Raw genomic sequence first — 22,724 nt, forward strand, 5'->3', positions numbered from 1 at the left:
TGGGCAATATAGCCCAAGATATTATTCCAATAAGAGCCAACCCTTGAACGTGTTTAACCATAGACCTTTGCGATATTGATATTGAAGAAAATTATATTGTGATATATACAGTGTAGATAAAGAACCAGTATTGCAGTATATGGGGTCAATGAAGCATCAATATACAACAACCCAACACTTAACAATCTAAAGGAGAATTAAATCATTTCAGGAGCTGATAAACTCATATACCGCATATATTCTGCCAGTTGCCTGGGTAATATTTTGTAGATGTTGAATGTTAGACAGATGTTATGTTACGCATATTCTGGAATAGAGCCACAAAGCACTTTGAGTTTACAGAGATAGTCCTGTTAAAAGAGACAAGGTGATAAGATGATGTACCAGCTGCTAATGATAGCAATTCTGGGTGGTATGTTTGATGGTATACATTTGGAAAATAGGTGAAGGTGAGTGATCTACATCTTTTAGACACACCAGGTTGTTGCCAGGTTAGTATCTAGTGCTTGCGGGCTGGAAGTAAGAGACCATGGAGATGTATTTAGGTAAATACATTTTGCCACACAGGTTTGAAATCCTCCTTTCTACTTTCCACCACCTCTGCCATAACCCTCCAGGCCGGGTGTGACGTGTCAGGTCTGACGCCTTGCCGTCTCGGCACCAGATTCCTCTTTCACAGGAGGCTAGTGGAGGTCACGTTGGCCTCCTTTAAAGCGAAGTCAAGGGTCAAAGCAGTCAGTAAACACCATCATTCAGCTTCCTAGTGCAAGCGCAGGCCTAAAGTATATTAAGTGGGGAAGTGGGAACACTGAGGTCCATAGTCAGCCTTTCCCATGGCTTTGAGTTCACACTCAGCATCTGCAGGCGTCTCAGTAGCATCTTGACTGACCACATGTTTCCCAGATCATAGGTGATTGTTTTAGGGGAAACTTCACTATGATACCAGTCAACATTTTAATGCTTTAATTACATGGACAATATGTTGCTTGAAATGTCACCTACATGCCCGTATACAACCTAATAATATCAAAATAGATCTTCCTATTGGAGGCTGCTATGACCTCAGATCCACTTTGAGGCTTTTGATGACTCACCTTGTACTTGGCGGAGTATAAATTTCATCCAATCGAGCACTGTGTGATTCTTCTAGTAGCTCTCTGAGAGCCATGTCACAGCCAGGACTTAAAAATGCACATTCACATGTGTGCGCACATTTGGTCACAGAACAACAAGTTTGTATTTCATACGGACTTGGGAGTGTTGACAGAAGACATCTATAAATAATCGCTGTCACCATTTTTCACCTACATATGTGGCCTCTACAGCATGTTTTGCGTGTTATATGCATTTGAATGCACCCTTGTAATTAAGTTGTTTTTGTGTAAAATGTGAACAGGCGCCATTTGATACATGAGTCTTTTTTTCTTTATAGTGGGTTAGACTTTGCCACTCTGGACTGCTGACTATGATGTGTGTGCAGTGCTGGCTAATTTAGCTTTGAACTGATGTCCTCACCAGATACTGAACCAAAGCTTGATTTACAGTCTCAATATCATGTGCTAGCCTATAATTTATCACAGAGAAGGATGTATGGAATGACGAAGGTCATTTGAATTGAAGAGCTAACACATGTACAGGTGCTGTTTGGAAAAACATGTGGCTTGCTTTTGTCCCATTGGTATGACAAATCTGATTACATGTTCTCTGCTTTCTATTAAAGGACTTGCAGTCCAAGAATAGGACATTATCCCTCTCTCTCTGCACAGTCTTGCACTCACTCCCTCTCTTATAAACACACACATCACAGATATGAAAATAAGAAGCTTGTGCAACGTGTCACTGATGTTCCTGCTGCAAAACTTGTCATGCATCACTCCTGCTGCGTAGAGCAAATCATTAAGCAATCAGTTACTGAATGTCACAGGGACAGGTTTGCAAAAGCTGCCAGTAGAAACATCCAGTGCAGGAACACATGGAGCACAGTTCCCAGTTTAAGCACCTTTGGCTCCCTCGTAGACCTTCTTAGTGATCTGTTCATTTGCACACATGGTTGCATTCATATATTTAGATTTTCCATGTGAAAGCTGAAAGTTAAAGTTGGAATTTTGAGGTATTCTTAATTAAAACTGCAGTGCACTGCACCGATTTCGACGTTTCTTGTGTATCTAGGCATCAGTATTCACATAGATTTGTACTGGTGGGAAAAAAAAATAAGATCATGAGAAAATATGTTTGCCACATTTAGAATGAAGATTTTAAACAGAATGTAGAATTAACACTAACAAAAGATCAGAGGGCGTTTGTAAACTGTTGTTTTAAACTTTCACAGGAAGACGTTCGATGAATAATTATTGTCCAATATTTAATCTCTTAATCCTCATAACTGAAAACAGCCTCCATCATCAGACAGCATGTTGATTTCTTTGAAATAAATAATAACATTTAAGCCTCAGTTAAGGCCAAGTTTTGATATCCAGCTTTATTGATCCAATCATGTCCAGACTGCGCGGTTCAGGACTATTAATGCCAGGTGTTCTGGAAGTGTCTACTGTGACCACATATAATCAGATGTTTTTATCAAGTGTGATTATACAGATGTGCCCACTGACAGCCTGTGTGTGTGTGTGACAGAGAGGGAGAAAGAGAAATAAGAGTAGAGAGGAGTTTGAATGACTCAAAGCTGTAAAAGCTTTGTGCGGGTTAATATTATCATATTAGCACTGATTTAGGTAAAAACGGTGAGACTTCCACTAGTCAGACGAGGTCAGCTGAGGAGGTGATTACTGATGTATCCTAAGGATGATTACATTTCTTTTTTACTGGGATGGGACTCTTCTATGACCACTCAGGCCTGTATTTGGTGAATACCCGGTTTGGACAGGTCATAGACAGGTGCGAAGAGGAAAGCACAGTGACAATAAACAAACGGACAAGTGTAAAGAAGGAGAGTCAAACCGGGGTGGAGGTGTGAAGATGGCCAGTGGTATGTGTTGTTATTGTTGACAGGTCTTGTGGCTTCCACTGAGCACACCACCTGTAACAATAGGGGTGGTCTCAACCCTGGAGGTCGCCCTGGAAGAAATGGTAAGGGGGGGGGGGACAGGTCTAATCATCACAGTGATATAAACCAGACTGCCGACAGACAGGTAGCAGCTACAAATACAGTAACCTTTCGGTCTATTGGCTGTGTGTTTGTATGAGAGGATTGGTGTTGTTTTGAATTGTTTTGTGGTTTTAGAAATTGTTCTTTGTGTCTTATAATGTATAGCCCTGTTAGAAATTAGGGATAAGGAATTGGAGATAATAAGGCATTATCTCCAAGTTTAAGTGCTCAATAAAAATACTGCCCCATCTTTCAACATCAACACACTCTTTAACACGCATTTGCATCAAGATTCAGATACATACTGGTAGGTCATGGAGCTCAAGCAGCCACAGGCGTTCTGTTTTTCCACACCTCTCCTTTGCCTATATTTGTGATTAAAAGCTCAAGGCTGATAAAACCACACAGAGGCCTTGAGTGGCACAGGAAATGACCTGTTATTTCTAGTGTTTCTATGGTTTCCTGCCACACAGCCTCTCATCACCCTGTGATGGAAAAGTGCCTCTCTTTTTCTTTTCTTTTTTTATCCTGCAGCCAGTGGGAATCCTGTGTGTAGAAACATACAGTCTTAATGTCCTGATGGTTTTGATAGGGCATGATAAAATCACATTGCTATGGTATAGAACAAGACTGGCTGTGTAGTGCATGTAAACACTGTGCAACACTGACTAAATGCTCTCTCTCCAGGGACTACCAGGACCTCTGGGGAAGCCAGGTCTGCCAGGCAAGAGGGGTCCACGGGTAAGTATCCTCTCTTGCCCTCTAACACCTCCAGCTACATCAAACACATCCTTATTTTGTCTGGCTTTAAACACTACACATCTTAATACTATATGCGCTGTTTATACGTGTGTGTTTGGTGCTGCTGCTGTGCTGACGCACATGATGACGAAAAGCTCTAATGCATACCGTCAGTAAAAACCCAGTTTGGCTGAGAGAAAGAGACGGACAAACAGCCAGACAGACGAGGACAGAGAGGACAGTATCTGTGTGTTCCAACCGAGTCCAATGCAAAGTCCTGAACCTGTCTGCAGTTACTATAATAACCCACCAATGCAGGCCCCCACATCAGTTTAAACCCTTCCCATCACCCAGCTGACAGGCACACACACACACACACACATGCACAAACGCGTGCACAAAGTTTTCCTTTGCAGGGAGATTGACCATATTCAGCGTGGGGCTGTGAGTGCTGACCTCCCACCCCTAAGCATAAACAGGAAAGCTCCTATAAAGACAGCCTTTCAAAGGGCTGCCTGTGCCACAGGATGCCTAATAAAAGCACTGTAAACAGACAGAGAACACATGGCTCCACTGGACTTTCTTCTCCTCAGTGAGCTGTTGCAGCAGGCTGCACCGACACTTCATAGGAATCCCATTCTGGACTAATGAAAGACCCCTTTCTCCAAGGCAGTTAAATAGACGTGGTCTCATTCTTGGGTCTTCCTTTAGGAATTCCTCCTCACTTCCTCGCTATGATAGCAATGCGGTTTTAAGTGGTCCGTCACTTTGTTTCACACTGAAATACCTCATTAACTATTATATTTTATTATTCTACAGCTACCCATACTGCCTTGAAGTGCCTTAAAAGACTGTATTTTTCCTCTAGCACCACAACATTCCCACAAAATCTGGTGTTCATGCTCCACAGGATGAGTTGTAATATGTTTTTATGTTTTTACATGTTTTTATGCCCAATTTTCATTAGTATTTAGTTCATACTGGTAGCCTCAGGGTTGTTATAGTATATTACAGTACATATTATAAACTTCTGAAGTTTCTTGCTCCTTGCAACTGATGCGTTTGGTCAATGTTAGCGCTGAAAAATCTGGAAAAAATATCTAAAACACCACTAAAACATGATTTACCAATACAAGGATGAGACGGCAACGATAACTATTGTTTCCAAAATAGAACAGTCAAACGCGTAGGTTTTAAATTGCAGCCTTTGCGATTTGCTTATTGCGATTTTGATGTGAAAACAATCAGCCAAAGCGCAGTCGACACAGTGGCTGCACTGTATATGTTTGGATGAATACGTCTTTGTCTTTTGATTGTTTTACTATTTTTATTACTGACTGGTTTTTGCGGTTCTTTGTTTGAAAGGCTGTTAAGCTAAAGTCTCTATGATCCCCGACCACTGTAGATGTATAAGGAGGTCTTTGTCTGACTCTAATTAAAGCTATTTAAGCCCCGGCAGCACCTCCTATCCAGAAAGTAGTAGTTCCCCCTACATCTCTTCCACTTAGGTGTATTTCATTTGATCCAAATTAAACTGGAATAAAGCCTTGACCGAGCTTAGGCACAGGTATGTGAACGCTGTCGAGCCAAGTATTGTTACGTGCGAGGTTTACGCGAGTGTGCGTATAACCAAGCAGCAGCCATATTTTACTTGAACAATTTCTCTATTCACGACTAATAATAATAATAAGTGATTATGCAACATAATAAATGGTCGTTCCTCTCTCCAAATTTACAGAAAATTTCCACTCCTGGACTGGTCTGAGTATAAAATTAGGCCTCTTAATACCCCATTCCTCCTGGTCAAAAAACAGTTTAATCCAGGGTTTAGATAATAAGATTTTTTTATCAGCTGCTCTGTGGGAACAATAGAGCAGATGACAACGTAATATGTTGACGTCTTTGACATCACAGTTGACACACAGGTGATGCAGGGGGGAAAAATAACAAGATCATCATCATGGGTTCATGTGGATTCAAAAATCCCGGTTATACCTGCTAACTTTAGCGTGCAAGAGGCTTAAGTGGTCCTCGATAAAGCCTCTGTGTCTCTTGTCAAACCTCTTTCATCAGCAGATTGTATCGACCAATCGCCTCGTACTGATTTACATCCTGGCTCAGACGTGGCCTTTGTCAGCCCCCCGGCAAAAGCAGCTGTTGAGCTGTCTGTGCCATTGACAGTGGAAGTGGTTGGTTTGCGCAGCACGGACAATGAAAACAAGCCACTTCAATAAAAAAAACACTTGTAAAGGCCATTGGTTTTGATGCCACTTTAACAGAGGTCACTTGCAAACATACCACCAGTGTCCGACACAGACCTCAGTCGTTTTTCTTTCCTCACACAGTTTGCAGCAGAGTATACACGCTGCAGCACTAATCCCACAGCGTGTAGCACAGATGTATGCGGTGGTGTTTTTAGTCCTTCCTGTATAAAGAGTGAGACAGAGTTTGGAGCTTGCCTGTAAACAAAAACATTTATCAAGTTTAATTACTGCTTCCATATATATGTGTGTGTGTGTGTGTGTATGCACTCACACGCACATGCTGTCCAAACAATAAGGGTTTGGTTTCAATTAAGAAAAAGAAATTCACGTGTTGATGGATGGACAGATAGATAGATAGATAGATAGATAGATAGATAGATAGATAGATAGATAGATAGATAGATAGATAGATAGATAGATAGATAGATAGATAGATAGATAGATAGATAGATGGAACCCTTATTTCTAAGAGTGTAGAAACATAGATACGTAGATGGATACACAGATACACTCTTGCTAAGTGCTAAGTGCTAAGTAGAACCATATAAGGTTCTTCGGCTTGTCCTCATAGGAGAGCCCTTTTTGGCTTCAGGCAGAACCTTTTTTATAAAGGTTCCACCTGGAACCCTTTTGGAGGGTTCCACCAAGAAACCTTTTAAAACCCTTTATTCAGTAAAGCGGTGTTAAATGATTCTCTGGATCAAAATGGTTCTTAGTGGAACCATTAGTGTTACCAAGAACCCTTGAAAAAGCCTTTCTTTGGTAAAGGGTTTTTCAGAAGCATATGGTTCCAGGTAGAACCTCAGCCCTTGTAGAAGGATCCTTTTGGAACCCTTATTTCTAAGAGGATAGATAGATAGATAGATAGATAGATAGATAGATAGATAGATAGATAGATAGATAGATAGATAGATAGATAGATAGATAGATAGATAGATAGATAGATAGATAGATAGATAGATAGATAGATAGATAGATAATTTACTCCATGTCCAAATCTATGTGTGACAGTCACTGAGGCTGCAGGATCAGGTGCATGATTTCTATTCTAAGCACCTTCTTCTTTGTTACAAAAAAAAAAAAAAATCCTGTCAAAGGGTTTTGCTGAGTAGAGCAGTCTGCTGCTCTGCCAACTTTTTTTTTTTGTATGACCCCTCCTCAGCGCTGGATTACTGGAAGTTACTGGTGTGATGACACACAGAGCACCATTGAGCCCAGCCAGCACCAACCATGAACCCTGACCTCTGATCCCACACATATGAGTGTGAGACGCTGTCACCGTAGCAACCCCCTGTCTGCACAGAGGCCTCCGCTCATCAGGGTGAACTCTTTTGAGTCTGTTTGTAGGTGTATAGCGATGGCAGTGGTAGAAGGGTGTGAGAGGAAACATAGGGCGGATGCATCGCTGGTGTACAAGTGCCGCGTGTGTCGTCTGGAACCTGCTCGTTCAAAAGAGTCTTTGTGTGGGTGAACTTTTTTCTCATGCCTCCCCAAGTCCAAACCTTATTACACTATATTTTGCATATAAAGCTCCCAGATGGACATTTTATATAGAAAGCTAGAAAGATCTGCCTTGTGCATTGTATTGACAACACCAGGCAACCAATCAAGTTTTTTAAGGATCCCTCGATCCCTAGTGTAAACTGTATATATGAATTCCTCCTCTGGAAAATTACTGTAATAGACTTGAGGACCACGCTTCCAATCCAACATTCCCCATTTGGATGCTTTTTAATACCAGATTTTTAATGTTTGGCATAAAACTAGCACTTGGTTTTCCAATTAAATTGTAACAGTGGTCATGGCCATTAAGATATATTACTGTTATTGTTATAAATGCCTAAATAATAATTTGGATTACTTACCGTTTCCTTCCCCCGATGTACTTCCACAATGTCACTGCATGGCGTATTAAACTTTGGCTCTTAAAGCAAATGGATTTAAATCTTTGGCTCGTCACCAGCGCAGCTGAATTCATTCTCCGTGTCTGCCTCTGTTATTATGAAGTTTTTCTGTTATTTATTTGGCACTGAGCAGCAAATTCTGCTCTTCTTTTTTTTTGTGAATGCAAAGCATGCTATAGAGACTTGAAGTGAAATATTGTTCCTGACTTTTTACTACGTTTGTGTGCGTGTGTGAGCGGTGTGTTGACGGGAATCTTTAATTATGAAGATGTCCAGCAGTTTCACATGCTCCCTCGATCTAATGTTAGTGATCCAGACGTTGCCCCTACGGCTCTAATTTGGCACAGCATCATACGGAGTCTCTTTTATCTTTAATACGGTGAGTGTATATACATTTAAACAGTTACGAGCTTGTCTTGAAAGTCGGACTTTGTTTATGGTGTAGCCCATTAACGGACTCTGCTGTGAACAAAGGAATGTAACCTCGAGGGTGATGTCATGCACCCGGATTTTAAGACGTATATTAGTTTTTGTTGTTGTTTTTTTTTATTCGTATGGTGTGTGGATTTTCAATTTGTCAGTTATTTATAAACCTCAGAGACGGCAACACGCATAGCACCATTAGGATCTACCATTTATTTCAATTTTGACCATTTGGTCTCAACTTAAAATTGGTAGAATTTGCATAACGCTTGTCGTATTATTACCACACAAACCACAGCAACGCCCTGCATTGCTTTTTAGAGGTCGGTGGTTTTTTCCATTTGATAGCCCTCAGCTTATGTGCACTCCGCCCTGGTCTGCTCTAATTAGACACCTGTTGTGAGAGGAAGGGACACGACATGGACGCAAGAGCTCAGGCCCAAATGTCACTGCCAGCCTGTGAATACAAGTGTACGGCCCAAACTGCGGCGAACCGCAGGGTTCATTTTGAAACATGTAATTCGAACATGTCTCGTTTGTTTAGGTTTATTTAAGGCACGCCAGTGTCCCTTAACTCTAGAGGCTGCAGACAAAATGAAAATGAAAGGGGATGAGTGTGTTGAAAGGGGAGTAAATCATGTGAGTTGTGTGTAAAAAAAAGAAAGGTGAAAACAGATAAGCTGTTGTCAAAATATTATCTTAGCTACTGGTCCCGAGTGTCCTGTGGTTCACTCGTCAGAGATAACGGTAACATGCTTACTCATGTGCTGCTCATCCATGACATCCCACCTCCTGTGTGTGAACGTCTGTCATCAAAGCGGCCTTTGACAGGAGGAGCGCTTACATGAAAAGGCATTGATGTTGTCATGTCTACACCCGACCAGTATGTCTGCTTTTCAACGTTGGATCAAAGGGCTTGTTTTGATGCGTGGTATAACCCAGCCCAAAACCCAGGCCTTTTCTTTTTTTTTCTTTCTTTTCACAACAGGATAATAGTGAGCTGCCTTCTCTGGATATCCATTTTTGTTTTGATGCTGCAGACCAGATCACACAAAGAAGATGACTTACTGATTTGTTTTGACTCACCTCAGTCAAAGTCACTCACCCAGCTCTTAAAGCAGTTGTGTGGAGTTTTTTTTTTCCGCTCTCTCTGACTCGTTTGACCCTCGACCCGGCACAGGGGGGGAGGGAAGGTTAGGGGCCCATGGGTCCCAAACCACATGGAGGGCAGGAATGAGGTCAAAAGGGGATAGACAGAAGGATGGATAGATGAGGAAATATAGCAAATAACCTCATCCGCGTGTCTGTCTCATGGCTGTTGTTTAAACCAAAGCAAAAAAAAATTGAGTAGATTCATTCTCTGGCTTCCAGAGGTTTTCTGCTAAACCTTCCCATGAGGGCTGCTGGACGAGGCGAGATGGTTCACGTTACCAATATGCTGCTACTGTAGAGCTCGCTTTGTTTACTTACAGACACAGTTGTGTTCCTTTCCTCAGCATCGGCCAATGCAGACAGAAACACACACCAGTGGAGGAATTCAAAATGTTATGATACAGGGTGATCTGTATTACTCATTAAGAGGCTCGGCAAATGGGTGTTTGTGTGTATGTATGCGTGTGTGTGTGTGTGTGTGTGTGTGTGGAGTGGAAGGGGGGGTGAGGAGCAACAAGGGCCAGGAAAACCACATCCATATGGTAAAACAGCTCCACAGAGCCCCATTTTCCATAAGGCTCTATCCCCCCCAACACCAACCCCAAATACCTCACCAGCCAACTCACACACATACACACAATTGATGTATAGGAAAATAGGTTAAAGGAGCAGGGAGGCTGAGTTTCTCCAGACAGACTGTGTCCCCCCCTTCTCTGGTTTCACTCACAGTAGCCAAAGTCTGCATCAGCTTTATCACACACATGAAGACTGATACAGATCACAATCACTGTTTGATATTTTCTTTTCTTTTTTTTTTCCATCTTCCCGCAGGGAGCACCTGGTCCCCATGGAAACCCTGGCCGATCTGGTCCACCTGGGCTCAAGGTATCTTACAAATACTACCCTCCGCTTTTTTTCCCCCCACAATGCCCACATGATAGGTGCCGGTACTTCTAATTCAATAAGAGGTTTATGATCTTCAGTTCTATGCGCATGTGTTGCATTTGCAGTTTTATTATGTAATCGACTGACTCCATAAAGATAAACACGCGTACTGTGTTTTTATGGGTTTTAGTGCTTATTCACAACAGTGCACTAACAACTGGGAGTTTATGATACTACAAACTCAACAAGACTCAATGCTGAAAATGATTAGGAGGAGATTCGTGCCATAATGGTCAATTCCAGGGTTTTCACATTTTACGCACACCTTCCTGTACATCAACCTCCCATTTACCAAATGTACTTGATTGCATTAGTTCCATTTGTGCTAGGGTTGCATCCCCAGGGTGATGGGAGAGTCTGACAGCCGGGGAGTTGAAGTGATTTATCAGAGCTCAGAGGAAAGACTCCGAAAGTGTGAACTCAGAATAAATCTTTCCAGCTTTAAATCTGTGTGGACAGGAGGTGTCCATGCACCACGACACATTCTCCACCTTCCTTATCTGATTGTCCTCACTGATATATGTCTGAGTGAACAGGCTTGACCTCACTATGTCACTATAGCCCCAGACCACATAGTGAGGACCACTACCTGTATTTAAAGTGTATTAAATAAATGCCTTATGTAAATGACAGCTGTGGTTTTACTGCCCACCAACTCCCCTGGTCAAAGTGACAATGTTTGTTGTCTCACAGCTGCAATTTATAATTTTCCTTCCCTTTCCTTGTCATAATTACATTCCTCACTTTCCCCAAACCTCCCCCTCCCTTCCTTATGACTATTCTTATCTGCCATTATCTCTGAAGCACACTTTAACAAAGCCAGTGCCTGTGTATGTTGAGGTCCTTGGCAGAAAATAAGGTTTTGAATTTTTCGAAATGGAAACAAGCTTGGGGCAGTAAACGTTCAACATTTTTGGGAAATATTTGCATTCTTGCAGAAAAGTACAGTAACTGATGCCAGTCTTCTGAAAGCTATGGTAGTGTTAGCTATTTTATAGCACAAACACTGGTATCAGGGGAAAAGAGCTCGCCTGATTCTGTCCAGCAGTAATACAATTCAATCCTTGTGCCTATTAAGCTTAACATTTTAGACTGCACTTGTTTAACTGCACAAAAGCAGATGAAAATGATGATTTGTGGGTTTATGTTTGGTTATGACGACAGGGAATTTCAAGGAACTTATTACGCCCCAGGCAACAAAGTAATTATTGACCCTCATAAGTGCTTCATTGGATTTTCTATTGCATTTCAACTGTTTCTCCCTGTTTCCATTCTCTGTGCAAAACTGAAAAAAAGTGAATTCCCTTAAACTTTTCATTTAAGATGTGTACTATATAAAAGGACCTTGTTGGATTCTTACTTTATGCCTCTCTCACGCCACAGAAATAAAATAAAAACACCCAAAAGCATGAGAGTAACACCAGTTGAGTGATAAAAACGGAGAAGACATACATTTGTCGACCCGTTCCTCGGTGAGTGCTTTCATGGTGCCGAGCAGGTGCATCCAGAGAATGAGTGGAAAGTGTTTGATGTCTCTTAGCTGCACCAGCCTTTCCTCTTTCATCGTTAATAAATGAAACAAGGTTGTAAAAAGCCAGGGGTCCAAGGGGAAAGAGCGACAGTCGGGGCTCAGACTCATTTCCGATCGCAGCTTTGATGTGCTGAAGCCCCATTATTGTTACCTGCTGACAATGAAGCGTGGTGTGTGTGTGTGTGTGTGTGTGTGTGTGTGTGTGTGTGTGTGTGTGTGTGTGTGTGTGTGTGTGTGTGTGTGTGTGTGTGTGTGTGTGTGTGTGTGTGTGTGTGTGTGTGTGTGTGTGCGTGTGCGTGTGTGTGACTGAAGGGGCATTGAGGCCACGTAACGCACTGCCGCTTAGGGAAAAACATCTGAACCGGTTTTTCTTCGAGTTCTTTCACTCACATAAAAACTAAATTCTATTTCATCACTTGTCGCCCCCTGCTTTGTCATTATCTTATTTATAGAAGCAAGTTTCTGTCGCCTTCACCCTCTCCTTCTGCAAATGAAAGTCGGAGAGTGAAGTTATTTAGTTCATGTGATTGTTCTTGAGTTGTGATAAGAATAAAATTGACCCGTAAAAAGTCCTCATTTGTGTTTTTTTTTTTACTTTAAGGGGAAAAAAGGAGACCCCGGTATCTCACCTGGACCAGCACCTAAAGGAGATAAGGTATTATAGCTCTTTTTCTTGCATCCAACTTTATTTCATAACAATGTTCTGTGTGGCAAAATTCTAGTGTATTTTGCTGTTTTATACATTATTACCAACTAAAACATTTGCTCTGTGTCTCAGGGAGACCCAGGGGTTATTGGCCCTGTCGGCCTGATTGGACAACAAGGCCGAAAGGTAAGACTGAACATCTAAGGTCTTGTCAAAACATCTTAAAACCCTTGCAAGAAATTCCCACCCATGTCCACCCTGTCTGCATTGTTTTTGTTTTTTTCTTCTCATCTCTCGATAATATGTGTGTGTAACCCAACTCTGATTGTCTCTCTTTGGTAGTGTGATCACCATTCCTTCCATATGTGTGTGTTTGCTGGACCCTGCACAGGAGGGGTCTTAATGTTGGCAGGAAGTTTGTTAAGAGGGAGGATTTTTGTCATCAGTGGGAAAAGGATGTGGATCACGAGCTCATGCACTCATGCAAAAATGCTTGCGCCTTAGATGTTTCTCGAGTCGCAACTTGAGTGATTCATGAGTGTGAGGAGGAAAAAGTGGGACAGAGTTTCTGGGAGACAGAAGTGGAACATGTAGACAAAGAGTAAATCCGAGGGGAAAGTTTGAGTTGCTGCTGCTGCTGCTGCTGCTGTGTCCTTTGTTCATGATTATGTTCATGAATTCCTGCATGCGTGACATCAAGATTATAAACTGCTGCAGTTGCCATAGAGGGTGGAAAAATTGTACTCCAGTTGATTTTGTCAAAGAAAAACAAATTGGTGGCTAATTGCAGTGAATGGACAATGAGGAAAAAGTACCTAATATATAATAAACTACTGTGTTATATAATAATTTAACACATTTGGAACAAAAGCCGATAGTTTATTGCTCTGGGGCTATGTTTGACAAAAAAAAAAAAAGTCAGGAAGACATGATCCCTACAAATTATGCGTCATGTTTGTTCCCCACAGTCATCACAATTACTTCATCCATCAATTATCTATACAGCTTATCCTTGGCTTTGAGCGCCGCAGGGGGAGCTGGAGCCAATCTTTGGGAGGAAGACAGAGCACAGGTCACAGCCTATCACAGAGCCAGCGAACGTACAGAGACAAACAAGCGTTCACAGTCAGTCTCCAGTTAATCTGATCCCAATCTGCATGTCTTTGGAGTAAGCAAAGACACACACGTAAATGGAAAGAACATGCAAACTCCACACTGAAAAGCTCCTCGCTTGGCTGGGATTTAAACTAAGAACCTTCTTGATGTGTGGCGACAGTGCTAACCGCTGCAATCCTGTGCCACCCTCATCTGGTTCACCTTTTCCCAAACATTCAGATGTAAACATACATCCCATGGTGACAGAAGAACATCTCGAAAACTGTTTTCAGTTACATGTATTTTAATAGAAACATGTGCACATTTCAAACAGAGTAGAAAAAGCAATAGTTGAATAAATATAGCACGGAGATTATATGCGTTTCAGCAGAAACGTAAAGTGCCTCTGCATGGATCCGCCGTCTTGCCAGAGTGTCGGAGTCGAGTTGGACGACTGCCTCGAGCTTAACATATGGCTTTTGTTAGGAATCAGCGTTTCTCTCTGTCTCTCAGTGTGTGTGTGTGTGTGTCCGTGTCTATTTGTATGTCTCTGTCTCTTTTTCACATACACACTCAGCCGGAATGGAAAATGAAAAGCTAGTGGAAAACATTCACAGTTTTGTTTCAAGTTAAATGGGTCTTGGAAGTGATTTGACAACTCCAGTGACGCGTGAATCAAAGGTTGGAGAGCGCAGGTTACAGGAATGAAATTAGACGTAAAGTATCCTAAAGGTAATCCTATCACCTTGGAAACTACACGCATACATATACACTGTATGTATGGAAATATGGATGCAGTCTTCAGATTTGAAAAATGAAGCCTCCGAAGTAGGAGTTTGCCACCAGGGGGCGACTCCACTGGTTGCAAAAATCTGTTTCTTAGAATGGAAGCGTATGGGGAAATGAGGCTACTTCTAACTACGTTTATATTATCAGTAAAGATTTTCCTGAGGAGTTTATTGTTACCCGGCCAACTTTAGGTCGTCTTCAGTTGAACATAATGTCAGTTTAGTAAGTAAAGTCCCGCATTTACAAGAAAATAGACTGCACACGGTATAACCAATAGGAGCTTGGTTGCAGGTAAAGGTTGTGAGTGTCCGGTTTCAATAACGGATTTGGTGCTGAACAAATGAGATGAGGTTTAAAATATAGCAACCGAAAGACCCTAGCCATATTATACATGGTCTACACTGAGATGAGGCACAGGGTTGGGTTTACATGTTGCTCTTTCTGGCAGAATGTGAATGGGCATGAATGATGTGAGAAGATTTGAGTGGTCATCAAGACTAGAAAAGTGCTGTATAAACACAAACCATTACCATTTATCATAGGTTCTCATTAGGCGATCCTAATTACATCACTCAGTCATGTCTTTGGGGTTGTTGCTGTAGCAACCTAATCAACACACACTTCGACTTCATGAGAGCATGCCTCAGATGGTTTGGTCAATGAACCACAGATCTGATGACTGTGTAGGAAACTTGTTAAATTAACCACAGTCCTTTCCATACACAAACACGGAGCGATTTTCATCCTGCACTTAAACAATGCACAATTACTTCTAGAGTTCTCAGCTGGGCTTTGAATAAAACGTGATGTGACGTGCCTACACATCGCAGACCTATGACCGAGGTGTGAGTCAATTTCCAAACTGTGCTGTCGGAGCAAAAAGACTGTGTCCTGAAACAGGCTTTGTCCAGTTCCTTTTCAGTCATCTCAGGTGGAAAGTCCCAGGCGTTCCCTACTGCAGGTCTCTCCACTAAGACACTGAGGGTTAGTTGGTACAACATTAGTACAATGCTCAAAGGAGATGATTACTCTTAGTGCAATTACACCGCAGTGGCAGGCCACCCTGAAACACCCATGTGCTGTTTCTTCCTCTTCGTACTACTCTCTAGCTCTTCGACTTGCTCTCGCTCTCTCACACACAGGCTTGGCACTTTGCTCCAAAGCTGTGGTTTAGGAAAACAGAAGAACAGCAGCTTTTCCCCTGTTCTCCTCAGAATTTTTCCCCTTTCACACATTCACCCAAACATACACACGCACACGTACATGCATGTTCTAAATCAGCTTTAGCTTGATACTTCAACCGGGATTTCTGGAATTTTGGCCGGAGCGTTCCAGTTTTCCACGGAAACCTTTAATGGAGAAAGCAGTTGTCCTTTGAACGTGTGATAGGAGAGTGTGATTTTACACCACCGGACAAGCCAAGCATGTTCTGCTCTGTACAACATTTGCTCTACCCAGCAGACTCAGACAGAATGGCTTTTCAGTATGGTAGGCAAGGTCAGCGAGAGGAGACGCACACAAGGCCAAACCTCAACTACAAGGTCGCATTACAAGCCACATGTCTCGCTCTCACCTTACTGCTTTCATCCATTCTTTTTCTGTCTATTCTCACTGCTAGTTGATCTGTCTCCTCTCACTTTTTTCCTTTACTACATCTGTCTTTCTCACTACCTCTGCCTTTTCTCCCTGGAAGCCAAGACATACTGTCTAGTAGCACTTACTGCAAGTTTGAAGATGGACTCAATATGTAATGAGTCTTGTAAGCAGTTATAATTGTATTTACACCTGGTATCATCATATGTCTATGTCTAATGTCCACATTGAGATCTATCTGATGAAAACATCATATGCCTTAAATATCTTAAGTGTATGAGAGAAAGGGAATGTCTGTCTTCCACTTCCTCTGTTTTCTGCTGACTGTATTTTAATGCATCTCCAAGGCAGACCCCAGTTACTTTGGTCTCCTCAGGTCAAGATGTTTTTGAGAGGTGTACTGAAGCTTTCTATGTTTGGTTATGTTTACATACATGGCAGCTAGGTGCTCTCTGTGTTGAAATGCTCCAAGCTGTGTGATTGGGTGGTTGACAGTGGGTGGCACAACAGAGCAAAACCAAGACCAAAACCAAACCAACACATAAACAGAATTTGTATCCCACAAATGAAGATACTTTTTGTGAATTCACTACTGCAGCCATTGTTATCAGTGAAGCCATTATTTCAACTTAACATGTTTCCTTAATCTCATAGTCATTTTATGTTTTAATATAATTACAAAGAAATCAGTGGTCATAGGGTCAACGATGACTGACACTGCTTTATTGCCTCTAGTAGCAACAGTATCATAACTTATCTTTATAATGGATTTTTCGGCTGCTATTTCCACCAACAATGACATACATAAATAGCTTTCCTTTCATATCATGTCCAAACCATAGCAGTCTTCAGAGACTATTAATTACACTTAATCTTAATTATACTCATTCAAACTGTTTAATATACAGCATTAATATGTCTGAGCCTCTCCAAAAACATGTTCCAAGCCAAACTGTTCCAAACCAAACGAGCAACCCCACATTCCCATCAACATTGTAATTATGGGCGAATTCAGATTAACCGTCCTTTCTTTGCGTGTTTTACAAGAAGTACAAGAAATGAATGCTCCATCTTCCACCCTGCGAGTAGCTTAATCGTGATGCTGCATGCAAGTAAACATGCTGCTGAGATTGCGGTGCAGACAGGGATGAGATGAGAGATGTTTTTCCACTGGCAAGATTTCAACCAAATCGTCTGGTTAGTTAAATGCATTTGTTTGTTTCGTCTGTCCTCGACCAGACATCCGCATGGACGGTTTATGTTCTGCTGTGCATGCAACACATGCATGGAGCCGGGTGATTACTCTGAGCGATCATCAGGCTTCATGCTGTAGAGTGATTTTGGAGCGAGAGGTGGAAAGCGGGCTCCGTGGCGCTGTCCAGTGGAAGACACACATTCATCATTGGTGCTGTGCAAAAACATGAGGTTGTTCCTATCAACACCCACAGAGTTAAGAGTGTCCCTTTTAGCTGGTAAGAAGTCAGAGGTATGCTACATCACTTGGAGACACAATATGTGTTTTATTGTGCGCTTGCCAATGTGCTAAGCACTCCTCCTGGGCTTAGTGGGTAGGATGTGGTGGAGGGTGCTTACGGGGTGCTACTGGGGAGCTTCTGTAAATGAAAACCATTCTGCCGGTGGTGAGTTTATCTGATTGAACACACATGGTCATCAAGAACGTGGCATTGTATACATGGGCGGACATAGTAGGAATGGTTGCTCTCATTAGCAAGCTCATAATGAGTGAGATAAAGATCTGAGATGGTCGAGCTGAGGTTGGGAGTTAATTCCAGCACCAGTGCGTGTGTGTGTGTGTGTGTGTGTGTGTGTGTGTGTGTGTGTGTGTGTGTGTGTGTGTGTGTGTGTGTGTGTGTGTGTGTGTGTGTGTGTGTGTGTGTGTGTGTGTGTGTGTCTGTATGTGAAATGTGGCTTTTACTGGACCTCATTTACGGCACATCTTGGGATTATAAGCAACTACACATGTTTGCACCATGTCACAAGGCGACCATATACATGTGTCCTTGTGTGTGAACATGTGTTTCTCAGCCCGCCTTTGCACATGGGCATACACCGTACGATATGTGCACACATGTGCACATGTGTTTACATGCCACGAGAAAGGCATAGGGTGACCGCATTTCCTGAAAGGCTGGCTGGGTCAAAAAGTGAATGGAAAATTTGGCAAAGCTCCATGTAAACAACGGAATATGAGATTTAGACTCGGATTGAGACCGACCTCGCTGTAGCTGAACCTGCAAGTGGAAATTTTCAAGAGGTCAGGCACAGACGCCATGTGTCTGCGAATGCATTTATCCTCCTGCTAACTCGTGTTTATAAAGAGGGCACTCACAAAGACATGAAATACTCATATTTGTGTGGGTTTGTAATAGCTCTGTTACCTCAAGACATTGTTATATGTGCCAATCAGTGTGGCTCAAGTGTCCTTCTAGTGGTCATTAGATGATGTGCAACATGTGCTGTGCAGCGTGGACCAATATTTCAAATAGATGCTTTGGTAATTTTTACATCCAACAATAAAGGTGTAATGGCTAAGATTAAAGGTGCATTATGTAATTAATCTAAAGCAACTGGCCATAAAATCCTCCTAATATGTCACAGAGACTCAGGAATAATGTTCATATAACAAACTGAACTCACCAACAACAACAGTACAGCCAAAATATTTGCATAAAAAAAAAATATTTTGCAGACTGCTAATCATGTTTATGTTTTGAAATCATGTTTTGGCATGTAGCGCCAACTACCGCCATCTACCAATCATTGCAGTCAGTAGAGTCTCAGCTGCCGAGCAACCACGGGTTTCCAGTTACGTCAGAAAACGAAACGTAAAAGACCTCTGTATTTTGAATTTGAATGTAGTAACCGTTTTTGGCCACATTCTTACATATGGCACCTTTAAGTTTGTGCTTTTTTAGTAACAGATGTATTGTTGACACGGTAGCATTTTAAAGCTGCACTGCGTAAACTCAGTGATTTTTTGTTGTTTATTTGTTATGATTTATTGTTATTAATGAAGGGGAAACGTTGCAACATTATTTGTATGCTGTGTCCATCAGCTGAAAACAAGCTCTGTCAAACAAAACCTGACCGAGGGAGCATTTCTGTGTATACAGCAGCAGTCCAGGGACGACTGGGCTAAGAAGTGTTTATCCACTAAAACTGCTGATAAATCAGGTTGTTTGGAGCTGTTGCCTCTTCTCTGTCTTGACGTAAAACGAATCACTTCCTGTGTGCAGCACTGGAATGACACAGAGCACCTCCATACTTAGAAACACAGAGTCGTGTGCAGCTGACAATGGTTTGAATGTAGTGGACGCTTGTTTATGTTTAAGAGTTACTCACTACATCTTTTAAAGTGCTGCATTGAGGTGTCAGCCAGAGAGACTGAATGTGTGACTGAATAAGAAGAGAGACGCTGTGTTCAGTCAGATGACAGAGCTACAGGACAGTTTACAGGAACTCTTGGCTTGGTACTTTGCTGCTGTGGTTAAGGAAAATGGGACAACAGGAATCTGTCCTTAGTGTGCCCTTCTGTTTTTATTTATTTTGTTTTTCCCCCCTCTTTCTGTTCCCCTTTTTCCTCTACCTCTGTCAGTCGATGAAACTGTGGCCACCTTTGATTTAGTTTCCTTGTGCTCTTTTTTTTTTGGTGGGATGAGTTGCCGTAGTCAGCAGAATTTTTCTAAAAAGCACTTTGTCAGGCTGTCTCCAGTGTTGTAGTCTGCAGCGCAAGGCAGAGGAAGAGACCTGCTATCTGACTCACTCAGGAAGGCATTTATATCCTCAACATGCCGTGATCCTGGCACGGCCTCCTCTGCACAATTTCTCTGTGAACATGGCTAGTGGAAACTCTGATCCCTTGGCAGGAGAACAGACTGATTCCTTTCATACGGCACTGAACTCGTCTGTCGGTGCTGTTAGTGTTATGCGTTTCGTTTTTTTTTGTTTTGTTTTGTTTAACTCTGCCGAAATACTCCACTTGACATTCTCACACGGAGACAAATGTCTGTTTTGTGCTCTCTCTTTTCAAGTCAACTCACTTTCTGGTGTCTTGTGTTTGTCTCTTTAGGGACAAAAAGGTTACCCTGGTCCACCTGGACTCCCTGGAGAGCCTGTAAGTATATTTCTCCATTTCATCAATACTGTTTTTCATGGCTTTGATACTGAAAGTGGTTCTCCTGTGTGCTTCTGCTTTTCTTCACATGCTTATAAACAACACACTTGAGAAATTCCATATTTTACAACTCATGCCAAGATAAAGTCATTACACAGTAGAGGAAAATACGTTTCTATTAGCTCATGGTTTCTTGCTTACATATATATTACATCCCTCACCTCATCAACTGATCTTCATACACACGCATACACATTTGCTTCCATGAACTCCATAATGGCCCTGAACCTTCATATTCTCACTTCTCACCTCAATCTTCAAACCCCCAGTCATCATACACTCCCTGGTCATTTAACATCACGCTTTGTGTTTCTGGATGGACAGATATGTGGTCAAAGCGTCGTGCTTCAGCTATGCTCTCCAGGATATCAGAGAGCGATGCCAAACAGAGAGAAAATAGAGAGAAAAGAAGCAGCATCAAGCCAACTAGGCCAACAGTGACATTCTCTGACTCACTCTCATTACACTGCAGCTTTGTAGAAAGCTTTTCTTTGTCTGACTTTGCTGCTCGGGGACCTGCCGCTTGACGTTCGCTGTTCAGTCTCCTAAAGTCTTCTACAACTCGTTCTATGTTGTTCCATGTATTTCATTTCTCTTACACTTTGTCTCCCTCTGTCTTTCCCTCTTACTTCAAACTGGGGGGAATCACTTCAATGAACTTCTTTATTTGCTGCTACAAGTGGGAGGAGACATGACTCGGTCTGTTTATTCAAACCCAACACGACTATTTCAAGCCTGGAGGATCCAGCCTCACGGCCGGAGCTATTTTCAGTCGGACTGGGTCATACTACTCTTGCTATTAAACAAATGTCTTAGTCATGGAAAGCAGAGTGGAACATTCTCCTCATTGTCACATAGTTTAAAATAAGTCCCCGTTCTCTGAGTGACGTTACCAGTCGGAGGGAAGTCCCGAACTACTCACGCTGGAGGAGGAGTACTGTTTCTCTCTTACCACCATGTCCTTCCACTTTTGTTCATCCTCGAACGCCCCCCTTTTTCCCACAGAACTCGTGCTGCTGATCGCAGTCCTGGCCTCGCGTTTGAATCACCGCTGCACCAAAAGACTTGAGTAATAAGCACAACTGTTTGGCGGCATGGTCTCTCCAGCCACTGAGAGCATAAACCAGCTGGTGTGCATAAAGTGTTGATGATTCTTTGATACTGTAATACACTGCGGGGTCGCGCTCAGAGCCGTCGCCGCCGCCACCGCCTCCTCCTCACTGCAGCCAGTTAAAGGTCCAGGAGCCACTTAGCCAAATTCTTGCGTGGTTGTAACTGGCTGCATTATGCACTGTGTTTGCCCTGGAGAGGGAACGGCAAGCAGTACGCTAGGCTGCACGTCCGGAGTGTGTCAAAGGAAGTTATACATGAACACTTGCTCTGCGAGTTATGGATACAACCCGTATGTGTGTGTGTGTGTGTGTGTGTGTAGCCCCTAGGGTCAATGCACAGCCCACATCTTAAAAGGATGTTAGTCTTTCAGCTATAAGCATGATTCCTGATATAAAGGCAGTCATGTTCAGTAGGAATGGGTGATATGCTGTACAGTATTTGGAATGTAACTAAGGACATTAAAGGGATAGTTCGGATTATTGAGTGGATGGAGTCTCCGGTTCGGAGTGGAGAAAAGTAGTGCCGGGAGAGAGTAATGTGTTTTAAACCACAAACATGTTATGTGAACACGTTTGAACAATCAAACCACTGTCCATCAGAATGTCAGATCTTCTGGCCCGTATCACTACACCGTGCAGCCTCACAAGTTTGTCACATTTAAGAAGCTAATTTCCTGACTACGAAACTATGTGACTAATTACTTCACAACACTGTGGTTAAATGCAATGTTAAATGATACAAAATTGAAATATACTGTAACAATTTGTTGTAAAATCAACCTCAACATGACGAACTACACTAGTACAATGCAACTTAAAGAAAATATTCACACACACATTTGCCTTTAAATATATAAATATCTAAAATATGTTATATACTTTCTTTGTTATAATTTACAGGCCAAGCCCAGTAATAAAAAAACATCAGAATGAAGAAGGAAATATTCGGTACTTTCGATTTTTCATTTGATTTTGTGTGTCTGTTATTAATGGACCACATTTCCTTTGCTGCACATTTTGTCGCCAAAGCTCTCTCTGTAAAACTCAAATTATATAAGACAATACGACAACAAAACACATGATCCCACTCTGCTCCTTGGCGTCATCACATAATTAAGAGTCTTCTACACTCTTCGAAATAAAAGTACCAAGTAGAACCATATAAGGTTCTTCAGCTTGTCCTCATAGGAGAACCCTTTTTGGCTCCAGGTAGAACCTTTTTATAAAGGTT

At 42.1% G+C, this 22,724-nt stretch overlaps 1 protein-coding gene across 1 annotated transcript in view; it reads left to right on the plus strand.

The window, feature by feature from the left end:
* col27a1a (collagen, type XXVII, alpha 1a) overlaps window positions 1-22,724 on the plus strand; it is a gene marked incomplete at both ends in the record, with an annotated part of 67,683 nt that overhangs the window by 10,917 nt on the left and 34,042 nt on the right. Inside the window, 5 exons of the mRNA XM_083900108.1 lie at window positions 3,791-3,844; window positions 10,419-10,472; window positions 12,665-12,718; window positions 12,842-12,895; window positions 20,277-20,321. Coding sequence (XP_083756234.1) covers window positions 3,791-3,844; window positions 10,419-10,472; window positions 12,665-12,718; window positions 12,842-12,895; window positions 20,277-20,321 — 261 coding nt within the window. The remainder of the gene's footprint in view (window positions 1-3,790; window positions 3,845-10,418; window positions 10,473-12,664; window positions 12,719-12,841; window positions 12,896-20,276; window positions 20,322-22,724) is intronic.

Source organism: Microchirus variegatus (genome assembly GCF_963457635.1).
Source record: "Microchirus variegatus genome assembly, chromosome: 1".
Lineage (NCBI taxonomy): Eukaryota > Metazoa > Chordata > Actinopteri > Pleuronectiformes > Soleidae > Microchirus > Microchirus variegatus.